The 16,925-nt window shown below is 40.2% G+C and overlaps 1 protein-coding gene across 1 annotated transcript in view; it reads left to right on the top strand.

Moving 5' to 3' along the window:
* Window positions 1–6,530: 6,530 nt before the first annotated feature.
* The window catches only part of LIX1 (limb and CNS expressed 1), a 53,826-nt gene continuing 43,431 nt past the window's right edge, over window positions 6,531–16,925 (top strand). The window contains exon 1 of the mRNA XM_086413250.1: window positions 6,531–6,895. Within this exon, the coding sequence (XP_086269376.1) occupies window positions 6,814–6,895 (82 nt within the window). The 5' untranslated portion in view covers window positions 6,531–6,813. The remainder of the gene's footprint in view (window positions 6,896–16,925) is intronic.

Here is a 16,925-nt window from a genome sequence, read left to right as displayed (position 1 = left end):
TTTACCCATTGTATATATATTTTTAAAAAGTTTAACTTGATGTATTAGGAAAATGTATGATTATAGATTTTTAAGCAGTGCAATTATTTGGTTTTAAAAAAAGGACAAGTGGGTGGAACTAAAGGGAACTTTGTCAAAGTTAGACAGTGGATTGAAGGAAAACTAAAATCTAAAGTGTTAATCCTGTGTCAGCCTAAGTATTCCAACTAAGACAATCTGAAATAGAATCCTATCCTACGAGAGTTTTAGTCTTTATTCTTATTCTTGTTTTAGAGATAAGAGGTGTAAACTTACTTCCCCAAAGTCACATTGACTGGATAAAGTTGGAAGTGAGAGAAAAGATAAAATTCATGCTAATAGCTAGGCAAATGGTAGGAGCAGCAGTGTTCTCGGCTGGTTTAGGGCTTTTCAATTCTACAAGTGATTAAGCGCCACAGACTGATTTGACTTCCTGTGCAGTGAGATATGAGAAAAGACAGCCCTATAGCCAGCCCCGGCTTTGAGTCCTGTCTTTCACAAAGTTCCTCCATTTTTAGAAAGCGGTTGGTTTTTCTTTGTTGTTTATCTTTCCGAAACAAGCCTTTGCATCTTCTCACAGGCCCAAGAAAACCCATGTCAGTAGACTGAAGCCCTGAGTGGAATTTCTTTGATGGGAGGAGGTGGACGGGAAGCAGGGTAATACCGAAGGAGTAGTTCTTTTTCCTTGAGCAGAGCTCAAGTCTGCTGCGGCACCTTGAGAGGATGAGAGAATATATTTCCCTCTGACTTGGTCGTTCTCCAGTTTTCAATTTGTGGAAAAATAGCTCCCCTTTCTATCCCTCCTTCTTTAAACAAATTTGGAAAGAAATAATGTTTCCTCTGTGTCAGCAGGACGCACGCTAAGTGCAGTGCTCTGGCAGTGACTGCATAGGAAGTGAAATGGAAATTATAGTTCACAGTGCAAAATGGATGGGCTTTTATCTTAATGTAAGCATATCCATAAGTGTGGCCTGCATTAAATTGAGAGTATACTAATGATGCAGTCTTTACCGGAAGCTTCATCTGAAATATATGGAGCTGTGAAGTTACTGGCTTGCTTGAACCTCATGTTGCCATCAACTAATCTCAGCTTTGTCATTTGTTCATAGCCAAAAACATTTCCCTTGGTTTGTTTTAATCTAATAACTAATTCTTTTTATAGTCTAGATTTTCATTTTAAATTGCTCACTGTTGCAAAGTTTTAAGCATTTCATGCAATTCATACCCAGAAGTGTGGCATTACACTAAGAAGAAAGAAGGTAGCTAATTAGCCCATGTAAACCGGTGTGTCTCACCCCCCAGCATGCCCATTACAGAAGACCACATCTCTTCATTTATACAGAGTGGCTGAGACTCAAATGGAATTCAGGTAACTCTTTTAAGATCCAGCTGATCATTTAATAGCCATAGCTTATGTAGTTTTTTCCCCGACACTCAAATTTTTGTCCTGGACAGCGGGAAGCAGAGGCAACGGGGGTGGTGATCCTGTGAGAAAGTACAGGGAGAGGGAGAGGAACCAATAATCAGATAAAGTCTTCTGGAAGATAAAATATTGTTGTAAAGGCCACTGGCAAAGTCCACTCTAACAAGCTAAAAGAAGAATTTTAACTCTTCTTTCACAGTACATAGTATCCTGGAAGTACAGCAAGCCAGGAGTCAGTTCCGTCTCCACAGAACACGTATCCCGTGACCCAAGAAGGTTTGGCATTGTCATGTCCAGTCTTGTAAATTTGAACTTCCAGATTCTTCCACCTTTTAAAAAACTCTGAAATTTATCCTGGAACTGTTAACCCGTGAACTAACAAAGTCTTCCCCCAATGATATCTTTGTCCTCCAAAGTACTTTTTTTTTTTTTTTTAATTTACAACATTGTATTGGTTTTGCCATATATCAACATGAATCTGCCACAAGTATACACGTGTTCCCCATCCTAAACCCCCCTCCCTCCTCCCTCCCCGTACCATCCCTCTGGGTCGTCCCAGTGTACCAGCCCCAAGCATCCAGTATCATGCATCAAACCTGGACTGGTGACTCGTTTCATATATGATATTATACATGTCTCAATGCCATTCTCCCAAATCATCCCACCCTCTCCCTCTCCGACAGAGTCCAAAAGACTGTTCTATACATCAGTGTCTCTTTTGCTGTCTCGTATACAGGGTTGTCGTTACCATCTTTCTAAATTCCATATATATGCATTAGTATACTGTATTGGTGTTTTTCTTTCTGGCTTACTTCACTCTGTATAACAGGCTCCAGTTTCATCCACCTCATTAGAACTGATTCAAATGTATTCTTTTCAATGGCTGACTAATACTCCATTGTGTATATGTACAAAGTACTTCTTAAAGAATCAATTGTACTTCTCTTTAGAGACCAAATACCAGGATAGGGCTGAGTACTTGGTTACACAAAACAACCAGCATGGCGTCGGCTCATTCAGGATCCTCAAATATATTGAAACGTAAGGCTCAGGTAAATGAGGGGTTTCCTTTCATTGTGCTTTTTGGTGAAGAGTTGACTCTGACTGCCCTGGCAAAGATAAAGGGCAGTTCAGTAGAGTGGTTCTGTCCAGTGGGGAGGGAAATTACTTCAGGAAAGCATTTTTCATAATTTTCTATAAAAATTAGAGAATATACATTCCTTTAATCTGTAAATGGGAGAATTAATTTTCTAGTTATGTAGTTTAACAGATTAATACTTAATATCCTGAATGTAGAAAAATATCAATGAACAAATAATCTGAGATAAAGTTCTTTCATGTGGCCTGTGTTTTTAAGCTTCTTCTGTCTGGTAATCTGAAGCTGCCTCTCCCAAATGACCCCTCTCATAAATACCTTCCTTGATGCAAACATTTCATTGGTCTCTTCCCAGAGGAGAGTAAACAAATTAACACTGAGCAGCCATTTCATTCCTTTTACTTGTTCCTTCACAGCTACGAGTAAACAAAGTTGATGCTAACCAGCCATTCATTCTTCCTACTGGCCCCTTCCTAGTTGAGGCTAAACAAAGCTGACACTGAACAGTCATCAGTCATTACCTCTGCAAAGTCAGTTTCTTCCTGGCCTTGCCCTTTTCCCCCTTCCCCCATACCCCCAGCAACACTACACAGGGCTCTGACCCTCTTTGGCCAACCTGGCATTTCGGACCTTCCAGTTACCCTACACATCTCCATTGGAATCTGGAAGGAGCTGCTGTCAATCTTTCCCCACTGTTTTTGTTTTGAATAGTCCTAAATTGGCTCAGGCTCACTTACTGCAAGGAGATCCAGCCAGTCCATCCTAAAGGAAATCAGTCCTGAATATTCCTTGGAAGGACTGATGCTGATGCTGAAACTCAAATACTTTGGCCACCTGATGCGAAGAACTGACTCATTGGAAAAGACCCTGATGCTGGGAAAGATTGACCGCGGGAGGAGAAGGGGATGACAGAGGGTGAGATGGTTGGATGGCATCACCCAACATGATGGACATGAATTTGAGTAAACTCTGGGAGTTGGTGATGGACAGGGAGACCTGGCATGCTGCAGTCTATGGGGTCGCAAAGAGTCGGACACGACTGAGCAACTGAACTGAACTGACTCTTTGGAGTTGGCATACGTTGCGCTAACATCGTTCAGGACCTGTATTCCCACCAATTGCACTATAGCCTCATCTACCCACCAGCTCTCCTGTTTCACTTACCGCATCTTCCTCCTCCAGGGCCAGGCACTGCATGAAGTGACACCGCAAGCAGGAGAGTGGAGATACTTCCTGTTTTAACTGAAGATGATTCTTTGTTGCATTTATTCTGTTTATTTTAATTGATGGCTTGCCTCCTTATCAGTTTTACCTGTAATGAGCTAGTTAACAAGAGACTGCTCATCTGTATTATTAACCATCCTCTCTGGGTGCTTAGTACATGCTGTGGCGCCCGGCCTTCCCCTTTTACTACTGGCTGATAAGTTTTGAATACTGAATATATCAGTTGAATGCCATTTCTCATACTTCTAAGCGGTATTCTTAACAGGATTTCTAAAAACATCATTTTGTATTTTCACTATAGTCATCTACCCTGTTTTACTAATTGTGCTTTTGGCGTATGAATTAGAGATGGTGGGATCTAACGTGTGAACCGTAGAATCTGTACTAACATGGGCGCACAGCACAGGGCTTTCTCAGGCTCTTTCATCTTCATCAGGTGCTTTCTACATCAGAGAGAGAGAGTGGTGAGAAACCGAGTTGTTTTTCTAGACTTTCACAATACTGCTTTAAGGAAGGTGAGAAGTTTTTAAAGGGAATATGCAAAGGCTTCAGAGTGGACCTAATGAAAAAGGAGAAACCATACTATCCAACTGGAATGTTGTATATCCACCTTTGTAGAATTCCCTTGTTTTATATTATTTCTTAAAATAGAACCCATTACAGATCATGATTTTTTTTTTAAATAGTCTTTGCAAAGATGTTTTGGGGTTCTCTAGCAGATGTTCGGGCTTCTCAGGTGGCTCAGTGGTGAAGAATCCAGGGGTCCCTGGGTCAGGAAGATCCTCTGAGGAGGGAAGTGGCCTCCCACTCCAGTATTTTTGCCTGGGAAATCCCATGGACAGAGGAGCCTGGCAGCCTACACTCACGGGGTGGCAAAGCCTCAGACACAACTGAGCAACTGAAAACAACAGCAAGCAGATTCTCATAGGTTACCTTTTTAGAAAAATCTTTGGAGGTTGAAGACAGGTTTTAATAAAGGCTTACCCTTCCTTCTAGTTAGCATTAATGGTGCCTTTGATTTCACCCTATGAATATGTGTCCCTTTTTATTGATGAAGGGATACGAAGTTGACTATGAAAACAAAAGTGATCTGTTTGAAAACAATCTAGCTTTTAGGAAATAAATCTATGACTTTCCAGAAGTTTAGAAAATGTGTGTTAATATTTGTGCTCATTTGCAATGTAGCCATAGAGTCACAGATGTTGGATCTAAAAGAGAGCGTCTGGCACACACCCCTAATTTTTTAGATGAGGATTCCAAGTCCCAAGAAGATGAGTGACTTTCTCAAAGTTACACAGGTCACAAAAATCAAATCCCAGATCATATTAATACCAAATGCAGTGTTCCTTCCACCACCGTACACATCTAGAGTACTACTGGAATTTAATCCCATTGAAAAGTCCATTATTGATTGAAATCCCAGCGTTAATCATTTCTACTTTTTCTACTTTTAGATTATCAGTCTTCTCTGAGAATTCTGTACTTTTTGTTGTTCTTGTTCTTGTTCTTCCAATGGGAATGTTTCCAATTCAGTTATCACACTGAAAATATTATGCATTCATTTATACTTCATGTCCAATCAATATATTAATAGTTTTTCATCTACAAGCCATCTAGTTTCTCTTAAATTATAAACTAGATGGCAGGGACATTGAAGATTTTGTATTACAGCACATGTAAAGTACACTTGTGTCTTAGCGTGAAGTGTGATTTCTTTCAATTGATTTTCTTTATAATATCTTTGCACTCTGAGGCAACCCTTGTGGAATATACATATTCCTGTGGGGATTTACTAAGTGACAGTCCTTATAATAGGAATTACTATTCTAGTCTCATTCCTTCTGTTTCCTTTTATTAAGCCCACGTCTTCTACCAACTAGCTGAAGAAACTGATCACATGGAAAACATTTTATATAGTCCTTAAAGGACTGCATTCAGTTAATCGTATGGTACAACATGATTATGGAATCTGGAAATTGGAAAGCAACCTCTTGTGCCTACCCTGGAAAAATACTTTAAATAAAAGTAAAGAAGTCCTAAATAATCCTTCAACTAATGTAGGTTACAGCCACTGAAATCAGTTCTTTTATATCTGGTGTAAAACCTTATTATTGCAGTGGAATTCTATGACATGTCTCCTGTGAAAAGACTATTTAATATTGTTGTGAGCAGTGCAGGACCTCAATAGAAAAGCAGCTTTGTTTTCTTCAGATGTTTTCATAACCACCTATATTCTTTGAAACATATACTTTTACTTCTCCGGAAATTTTTAGTATACAAAGTTATCATGAAGAGAAGTGAATGATATCAGAATTCATTAAAATCAATCTTGAGAATGATTTGCCTCGAAGGATAAAGAGGGAAACAAATGTTCCCAGGCAAAGCCAAAAGACAGACTATGAAATTTTACTTGCCACTGCCCATCAAAAGTGACTATAATTTGGGTGGATGAAAAAATTAAACACTTTGCTCCCAAAGAGATGCTCCTGAATTCAAACTGAAAGCATGATCTAGAGCCTGGCTACATCCACAATCTTTATAGTGCTTTTTCTTTACCAAAGAAGAGTTTAGATTATATGGATTCTAAGCTGGAAATTCCTTTGCTACTAAGGAAACTTTCTTGAGAAATCATCTCCCTGATTCTATTTACCCGAAGACAGCACATCAGAAGATGAACGACCAAAAGAAATATCAAAGTCGGAAAGCTGCACACCATTCAGGCAGAATCTGGTTGGAGAGGAAGGCTGTTCGCATGATTAGAGAGCTTCCCCAGCTAGCCTGTAGGTGGGTGTGTTTAACAGAAGGAAGCAATGGGAACCCGCCTGTCAGCCAGCCTTTAGAGCTAATTAGCTCAGCATACAACAAAGATAAGTGAGCCTGGGAGGAGGGCCCCCTGAGGGGTCTTTAGATTCTGGGAAATGTCTGATTGGCAGATGTTAAAAGAGATTCTTTGGTAATCCTGTGCATCAATGAGCTGCACAAATTCAGACCAGGGCTGCAAGAATCCAGGCATGAGGGCACTGTGCTGCAGGCTCGCACAGGCAGACACAAGATGGACAGAACCTTGGAATCCCTGAGACACATCATTGCCCAAGTCTTGCCTCACAGAGACCCGGCTCTGGTCTTCAAAGACTGTAAGTACTGCAGGGGAAAAAGTTTTTTTTTGACTTTTTTAGAAAATAGTCCTAAATGTCTAGTCACATCTTATTTAAGTATGTTTTCTCCTAAATCTCTGTAGTCGTGTGCTGTGGTCTAAGTGGTATTTAACTTGTTCCTGACTTCAGTCAGGAGAATGATTTCATTTCACCTACGGGTATCAGTCGCTGGGTTATTTTTTTCAATGATACATCTTGCTAACCGTTTAGAAGTCTGTCCTAAAGTCTAAGACTCGCCTCAGACTTGATGAACTTTTCCAGATGCTCTTTAAAATAAATCAAAGCTGACTGGTACTAGGATTAAAACAAAAAATAACTTGAAGACGATAATAAGATATATCCCCTTTTAAACCTGTTTAGTCCTCCTTGGCATGTATTAGTTTTGTTAAAAAGGTACTGTGTTTGAAATGTTTTGTTGCAAACAAAAGTTAACAATAAATCACCACTGAGCTCTTAAATTTTGATAACAAATGATAACACTTTCGTTAAAAGGCCAATAAAATGTCTTCCCACCTCTGCAACAACACGTTTCTCCCCCCCCACACACACACACAAACTAACAACTATGCATGGCAGAGTTATTTCAAAATCTTTTTTTAATGATTATGAAAAATAATTCAATCAAGATTTCCAATTCTGGCAATACTATTAAACCATTTGTCATGTAACTTTGTTTCTGGAACCAATTTGATTTCCTGCTGCTGCAAGACAGACTATCTTCGCCTTGTATCTTATCTACAGTGGGGTTCATATTACAAAGGGCTTCTGAAACAGAACTTTGCTATGGAGCTGCCCAAAAGGTAAAATGCATATGGAATTTTTTTTTTTTTTAACTTCAATAAGTTACAGCTTTCTTCTTTGGGAATCTCATATGTTTGTCTCCATCAAAACATCAATGGTTTGGATTTTTGCTTTCTGATTGCTGAATAATGTTCATTTCCAGATGTCCTTTTAGTTTATATTTCTCATATGTGTGATGAAGAAATGTTAGGCAATTTTATTCTATCAAATATTCTTCCTAGAAATTAAATTGTAACCAATTTGCCCTCTAAGGCATAAAGTGAAAAATCTGCTCTTTCTTTTTTCTTTCTTCCTTTATTTCTCTCTTGTTCTCTTGGTGTCCTAATTTTCTTGCTTTCTTTTAAATACTATTTTCAAGCATGTGTCAATAGCTGTGTTAGAACTAACAAAAATCTCTCCCCACCCCTCCCGTCTAGCCTGGAATCTATTCAGGTTTGGCATGTTTTTTTAAGTGAAGAGGCAGGGAAAGACTGCATATCTCCTATCATAGCACTGGATTCACTAGTGAAGGGTAAAAGGGCTCTCGAGCTAAGACTTTAATTGTAGAGGACCAGGGATCTTGCGCTGAGGGTTTGGATAGTGGAAACAGTAAAAAGAAATAGAGGTAAAACGTTTCACTGAGTTCATTGTGAATTTAAGAAATTTCATCTGAAATTATGTGGACCACTTTCTGAATCCAACTAAATCCTGGCAGCTGTTTACAGTTTACCAGAGAAAATAAGATAGAAAAAGGTTCAAATAAAACGTAACTTATGCCCTGTCATCTAGGCCTTTGTGGAAACTCTTTTATGCAGCAAAGAAAAGAAGTGTCACACACTTCGTTTATTAACACTGAACTTAAATTTAATCAGAGAGCACTGCCTGCTTACCCTAGAATGGGCTGCCACTCTGCGACTCTGCTCGCAAGGCTTAATAGGCTTGAATTTTAACTACTGAGCCTCTCCCTTCAGGTGTTTCTAATCTGAAAAACGACTAAATGAAAGGAAGCCAAATGGCAGAATTCTGTGCCAGGGGTTTTTATGTTATCGAAACATCCAACCACTCACCATCCTCGTGGAATAAATGGGAACAGGTTCACTTACTTGCCGAGGCAGACTTCACAAGGGCCTATGCCGTGCCTTGGCAAGCTACCATGCACATGCCAGGGTTTAGCACATGGACTCATTTTCTTTGGCACACCCGTAAGTTGCCACCACCGCACGCCTGCTTTACCCGGCCTGTAAAAAGTCCCCATCAGCCTTGAATAGCAGGTTCTAAGCAGCCTCCTCTCCTTTAGTCACTCCTGGCTCCTTCTCCCCCCGCCCCAGGCCAGCCTTTTTCTGCCAGAAGGGAAGAACTGAGCACCTCAGCACATCACTGCCAACTCCATAAGAAAAATTACTGCCTTGCTTTCCTGCAAGATGAAAAGCCAGTTCAATCATGTTTGAAACCATACACAGTTGAACAAGGGAGCATAGAAAAATAATAACATTTAAATGTGTTTTTCTAAATTTCTCTTCTGTACATGCAAAGGTAGTTTTTTTTTCTCTTTTTATTCTTCTGAAACATAGAATACAAGAGAGGTACATTTGATTAATTTGTTTCCCTCACTTGGCTTTCAATTTTGTATAAAAACAAGCAAAAGTAAACTGAATTTTCTCTTTAAGTTGTTCAGGAAAAGTAGCCAGAGAGTTTTCTGGTCTGGGACCAATGCACATGGGGATAGTTATATTCATTTAAAGAAATAAAATATGAATGCTTTTCTCAGCCAAGGAGGTCCTCCATGTGGCATTTTTTATTGCACTGAATCTCTAGTTTGTGTTAGGCAAGGTGTTCATCTGACAAAAGTTGTAATTTGTTTATTTTCTTTCCTGAAAGGAAATGAATTTCATGACATTTTCCCCCTTTCCTCTATTTCGAGTTTCAAATGAAAAACAATGGAAAGAAATTTTAAATGAGGTGGGCTCTCGATTTGTAATTTGTTCATCTAAGCTGGCACGGGACTGTTCTCCACTGCCTGAATGTCTCCACTTCATAACAGGTATCTCCAGGAGTCTGTACCGCCCAGCAGAATCTCTGTGCAGAGGAAGTAAGGCATATGTCCATGTTGCCTTCCATTCTTGGCTTTGTGCAACATCCAATTTCTTTTCTTGTGTCATGCGTCACAACCTAAGATGAGCTATCCTGAAAGCAGCCTTTGTCAGCTTTCTTGAGTTTGTGTGTAAGCTTACTATCTGTTGGCCATAGTTTAACAGATTCTCACATGCTTGCCCAAAGGAAGTCACCACCCCCTGATTTCAAGATGTCTTCACGTTCAGATCCTATCCTGTTAACTCTTCAAATAGCAAGAGCATCATAAGCTTATCTGCCATCTTTGGGATCTGTCTTCATGCATCATTAGTAATGCTAGGATGTCAAGTCCTCATCCTGTGATTAAGACAGTATGCTAAGAATGTTTATTCTTCACAGCATGTCAATAATGTAGGTACTATTGTGATTTATAGTGAGAGAAGTGAAGTTGCTGGAGCTTAAGGTAACCTGCTCAAGGCCACACCTAATGAAATGATACAGCCAGGATTCAAATTCTATATTCCAACTTCTCACCTTTAACTGATACAAGACATTGCCTCTCAGAAGACTTATATTGCCACGTCATTTGTGTGGTCATGGCAGTGTCTGTCAGGAAAACAGAGGTGGGACTGAAATGGACCTTTCTGGGTATTTGGAGAGAGTCCATTAAATAAGCTTATCTGAGTGGCAATGTAACAGGAGAGTGAGAGGGGAAGGGAATTTTTGAAGAGAGAGAACAGTTTGCCAAAAGGCAGATCAGGCAATACAAGAACAACGCATCAGGGAAGGTGGAGACAAGGCTACAAAGGCAGGTGGACTCACACCCAAGTGCAGGCAACAGGGAGCTGTTGGAGTTAACAGTGATGCTACATTAGTTCTGAAAGCATGGGGCATTATGTTGTATTGGGGAAAAGATTGTATTGACATCTGTTGAAGGTACACTTCCTGATATTAAGTTGGGGAGAATTGCAGCTTTTTTACAGCAAGAGTCCTTTTGCCCATTCAGGCAAGATACAAGAGCTGTAAATGTAAACGTGCCTATAGGGAGAAACCACTTTCACTAAATAAAGCCAAAATTATGACAAACTTTCTCAAACAGATAGTTACAAACTATCTTAGTTGTCACTGAAACCCTGAGAATGTGTGGGTTTCTAGCACTGATTTATAAAGTAATGTGTTAGACTTCACTAATGTTCCCCACAATTTTGCAATGAAAACAAATTAGGTGGAACCTTTACTAAACATTGCACAATGAGAAGAAAACTTTGTCACGCATTTGAAGTTTGTTAACTCTTCCATTTGAGGAGACACTTTCCTGTATGAAAGCTTATATTTATCCCAGTTAGGTGAATACCTCAAAAAGTGCATTTTTACCCTTTGGAAAAATTGAACCAGACTACAGACCTTTTAAATATCTTAGTAATCGTGATTCTGGCTGTATAGAATGCAAGAGAAGAAAAATTCTCAAGAGTCAAGTATTTTCCCCGCCCCATGCTTTTTAGCATAGTTATCTCAAATCTATAAATTTGATGATACATTTATGGTTTCTGCATTTCACATAAAGGGATGGAATAGGAAGTGAGAGATGAAGGCACTTGTGCAGTAAAAGCCCTCCACGTATTGCGTTGCATTCCATCACAGAAAGTGTGCTGGAAAGAGCATGGTTAAAACACAAAAAACAAAAACCTCTACTTCTTGCTAGCTCATTTTGGATTAATGACTACTTCTTAATTACAATAATTTGAACTCTGATAATTTTAGCATCTAAACTCTGGATGCCTGTTCTACTGAAGAAGACTATTCAAATGCTGCTGCTGCTGCTGCTGCTGCTAAGTCGCGTCAGTCGTGTCCAACTCTGTGCGACCCCATAGAAGGCAGCCCACCAGGCTCCCCCATCCCTGGGATTCTCCAGGCAAGAACACTGGAGTGGGTTGCCATTTCCTTCTCCAATGCATGAAAGTGAAAAGTGAAAGTGAGGTAGCTCAGTCGTGTCTGACTCTTCGCGACCCCATGGACTGCAGCCCACCAGGCTCCTCCATCCATAAGCAAGAGTACTGGAGTGGGGTGCCATCGCCTTCTCCAATTCAAATGCTAGTTTTACTTTATTGTAGGATACAACTATTTTTATTTTGACTTATTTCAAGAGAAAAATGCAGGTTTCAGTTCAGCTATCTGTGACATAAGCACTGTTCTCCTTTTTTCAGTAAAGATACATTTGGCAGAGTTTAAATACTAATAGTGTCAGAGGAAAATTTTTCAAAATGAAAAAAAAGGAAGAGGCTTTTTGATCACTTAATGGCAACATCTGTCTTAATACATTTATTTCTTAATATATAAATAAGATTTAACAAATCAAAAAGAATATTGATTGACACCAATCCTGTGATCAAGTCTGTTGCTTCTCCATGGTCTGCAGTCTCATCTCACCATAGGCTTTTTTTTTTAACAGTTAAGATTTGTTAGCCTGAGCTCAACTTTAACAACCTCTGAAACTCATGTGTTAAGTTACAGCCCATAATAGGATACAGCTGCACAAGGGTGAGTTTCTAAGTTATGATTTTTCTGTTTAAATGATACGGTTTTACTGATTATGTGCTACAGATTGATTTAAGAAATGTAAGACAACTTTAGAAGCCTTTCATAAAAGAATCTTCTTTATTGAATACATTTCATATTGACATTTTAACCCCAAAGGCTCTTATTCCCTTTCTTCCATGTTCAAATGCTCACATCAGTTTAATCTGTCAAGGTAGTTTTTAAAACTCCTATTTTAAAAGAAAAAGGGGGAAAAAAGAATCCTACTGAAAGTTTAATAATGATAAAACAGGCAATTATTACAGTCCCTGTCGTTTTCTACATTCTCTTTCTGGTGTCCTTGGAATCCTGTTTGCACTATGGTTTCGCTTTGTTTTTCCCTTCCTCTGCGATGATAATCAGTTGATCCCTATTTTGATCCATCCCATTACACAGCTGTGGGAACCCATCATTTAGTCACCACTCCTTTGGCATTTACGGGCTGCATAGTGTAGTTTCCGTTTTTCTCACAGGGCTCTGCCCCATGAGTTATGGTTTTGCTGGCATGTTTTTTCCACATCTCAGTTGCGACTCCCAGGAGGGCAAAGCCATACGTTGCACTTCTGTGTAGCCACCAGAGGCGTCCCTCACGGGGCCAGGCACCTTGCAGGTGTACAACAGACTTTTTTGGTTGCTGATTCACTGGTTTTCTCCCTCTCCAAAAGGAGGAAGATTTTTCCCATTGTCGGGTGAAATACGATGAAATAAATGGTACTGGGACTTACTAAGCCATCATCCATTGACACCTTAATCATAGCCTAATTGCACACAGGGTTCAGTTGACAGCTCTGTGAGACAGGAGGGTGCATCTTCTTCAGAAGAAGAAGGGGTTCTGAAAATAAACACAGCCACCTCAGATGACTTCCCCAGAGCACTGCCTCAGGTTGACCTTGGTATTGTGATATCACTCAGTCATGTCTAACTCTTTGTGACCCTGTGGACTGTAGCCCGCAGGGTCCTCTTTCCATGAGATTCTCCAGGCAAGAGTACTGGAGTGGGTAGCCATTTCCTTCAGTGGATCTTCCCAACCCAGGAATCGAACCCGGGTCTCCTGCATTACAGGCAGATTCGTTACCATCTGAGCCACCCGGGAAGCCCCTGGCCTTGGTAGAGCAGCCCAAATTATCCCACCACACTGACACAGTGACTCAGATCGCCAGTTCTTATTTTCATTCTCTCAGTCTACCCTCAACTCTGAATCACCAGAGGCTGTGTACATCAAGCTGTCTGCGCCGAGTACAAAAACCCAGTTAAATAGCTGTGGCAGGGTCATGAATAGCTTTCTTATAATGACTATACTGGGGAAAGTTCGTGACATACCTAAAGCCACATTTGCACAGATCTGACCATTTTAACTAAACGGAACTGGTCGGCAAAGCAACAGTGTTTGCTCTTTTGTTTGTTTTTTGTTTTCTTGGATCTTTGGTTGTTATCTAAAGTCAACAGTCATACAAAGTCTCTCTCTTTTTTTTTTAATTGGCATATAATTGCTTTACAATGTTGTGTTAGGTTCTGCTGTACAACCAAGTGAATCAGCCATGTGTATCCATATAGCCCCACCCACCCCCACCCCACCTATCCAGGTCACCACAGAGCACCGAGCTGAGCTCCCTATGCTATATTGCAGATTCGCGCTAGCTATCTATTTTACACATGGTCGTCTATTTATGTCAAGCCTAATCTACCAGTTCATCCATTCTACGCTCCCTTCCCTTCTCTCGCTGTGTCCACATATCTGTTCTCCACGTCTGTGTCTCTATTCCTGCCCTGGAACTAGGTTCCTCTGTTCTATTTTTCTAGATCCCACATACATGCATTAATATAGGATATTTGTTTTTCTCTTTCTGACTTACAGTGCAAATGCAATGCCCAGGGGTACGTGGGAAAGGTATATACTTCCTAGTTGCTTAAATGGATTACATCAGGTTTCAGGTCTATGTAGCTTTTGTGATTGGATGACATCATCTGAACCATGATGTACATGAAAACCACGCTTGGGAGTTCAAGTGCTGCTGTTTTTTTTTTTTTTTTTTAATTCTTCCAATTTTATTTTATTTTTTAAACTTTACATAATTGTATTAGTTTTGCCAAATATCAAAATGAATCCGCCACAGGTATACATGTGTTCCCCATCCCGAACCCTCCTCCCTCCTCCCTCCCCATACCATCCCTCTGGGCCGTCCCAGTGCACCAGCCCCAAGCATCCAGCATCATGCATCGAACCTGGACTGGCAACTCGTTTCCTACATGATATTTTACATGTTTCATTGCCATTCTCCCAAATCTTCCCACCCTCTCCCTCTCCCTCTCCCACAGAGTCCATAAGACTGTTCTATACATCAGTGTCTCTTTTGCTGTCTCATACACCGGGTTATTGTTACCATCTTTCTAAATTCCATATATATGCGTTAGAATACTGTATTTATGTTTTTCCTTCTGGCTTACTTCACTCTGTATAATAGGCTCCAGTTTCATCCACCTCATTAGAACTGATTCAAATGTATTCTTTTTAATGGCTGAGTAATACTCCATTGTGTATATGTACCACAGCTTTCTTATCCATTCATCTGCTGATGGACATCTAGGTTGCTTCCATGTCTTGGCTATTATAAACAGTGCTGTGATGAACATTGGGGTACACGTGTCTCTTTCCCTTCTGGTTTCCTCAGTGTGTATGCCCAGCAGTGGGGTTGCTGGATCATAAGGCAGTTCTATTTCCAGTTTTTTAAGGAATCTCCACACTGTTCTCCATAGTGGCTGTACTAGTTTGCATTCCCACCAACAGTGTAAGAGGGTTCCCTTTTCTCCACACCCTCTCCAGCATTTATTGCTTGTAGACTTTTGGATCGCAGCCATTCTGACTGGTGTGAAATGGTACCTCATAGTGGTTTTGATTTGCATTTCTCTGATAATGAGTGATGTTGAGCATCTTTTCATGTGTTTGTTAGCCATCTGTATGTCTTCTTTGGAGAAATGTCTATTTAGTTCTTTGGCCCATTTTTTGATTGGGTCGTTTATTTTTCTGGAGTTGAGCTGTAGGAGTTGCTTGTATATTTTTGAGATTAGTTGTTTGTCGGTTGCTTCATTTGCTATTATTTTCTCCCATTATGAAGGCTGTCTTTTCACCTTGCTAATAGTTTCCTTTGATGTGCAGAAGCTTTTAAGGTTAATTAGGTCCCATTTGTTTATTTTTGCTTTTATTTCCAATATTCTGGCTGTTTAATGGTGGTATATTTAATGACCTTTTATTTTGTCTTTGTGATTCCATCTTGTTCCTTAATATTCTCTCTTAAAAAATTACCTTCTTAAAAAGTTAACTTGTACTTCCAAAGATTTTTTTTTTTTTAAAGTTTCATTTAACACAAGGAGCCTGGCCTGGAGCTCTGGAGCTCTGGAGCTCCTAGAGGGTCAGCTAGGAGGCGGGAGGGAGGCTCACAAGGGAGGGGATATATATAGATAGATAGATCAATTCAGTTCATTTCAGTTGCTCAGTCGTGTCTGACTCTTTGCAACCCCATGAATCGCAGCCAGGCCTCCCTGTCCATCACCAACTCCCGGAGTTCACTCAGACTCACGTCCATCGAGTCAGTCATGCCATCCAGCCATCTCATCCTCTGTCGTGCCCTTCTCCTCCTCCTCCCAATCCCTCCCAGCATCAGAGTCCTCTCCAATGAGTCAACTCTTCGCATGAGGTGGCCAAAGTACTGGAGTTTCAGCTTTAGCATCATTCCTTCCAAAGAAATCCCAGGGCTGATCTCCTTCAGAATGGACTGGTTGGATCTCCTTGCAGTCCAAGGGACTCTCAAAAGTCTTCTCCAACACCACAGTTCAAAAGCATCAATTCTTCGGCACTCAGCTTTCTTCACAGTCCAACTCTCACATCCGTACATGACCACAGGAAAAACCATAGTCTGACTAGACAGATAGATACAATTATGACTGATTCATGTTGTTGTGTGTCAGAAACCAAGACAACATTGTAAAGCACTTATCCTCCAATAAAAAAAGTATTGTTTCAATTTCTCCCCTAAATGATTTATAGCTCAACTTTAAATTCTAAAGGTGAAAATCAAAGCAAAAAGAATGATGTAATTTTTTTTTTTTGGAGAGTCTTCCAAGAGGTTAATTTTGTAAAACAACCCAACGGATTTAATTCCCTTAGAAAACGTGTTCAGGATGGAGAACAGGGACCAGATCAGAAGAAAAGAAAAAGGAAACAAAATAAGAAATATGATCAGCTGCCCAACTGCTGCAGGAGCTAGGCACTGACTTTGGAGAATAACTAAAAGAAAGCTACTAATGCTGGGAACAAAGCAAGACTCTAGGCTGTCTCATATCTGTGTGTGGTTGTGGCTACCTTTGAGAGAGAGTCTACAGAAAAGAAGACATGGCCCAAGTTTCTTACATGTTGTACACGACACATAAGCAGTGTCAGCAAGATTCCGTTAGCCTGATCAGAACTTGTCAGAGCCTGAGAATGGTTATAAATGTTTAGACAGCTGGCTCTGTTGGTCACTGTCCTGGTGTTTGCCAAGCCAAGCACAAGACCTAAAGGAACCCAATTTTGCATGAATGTCAAATTGGT

The sequence above is a fragment of the Bos grunniens genome, chromosome 7, assembly GCF_055505025.1.
Source record: "Bos grunniens cultivar Pamir isolate PY7600 chromosome 7, Bosgru_T2T1.0, whole genome shotgun sequence".
Classification (NCBI taxonomy): domain Eukaryota; kingdom Metazoa; phylum Chordata; class Mammalia; order Artiodactyla; family Bovidae; genus Bos; species Bos grunniens.
Note: the sequence above shows the minus strand (reverse complement) of the source record. Positions and strands in the feature narration are given on the sequence as shown.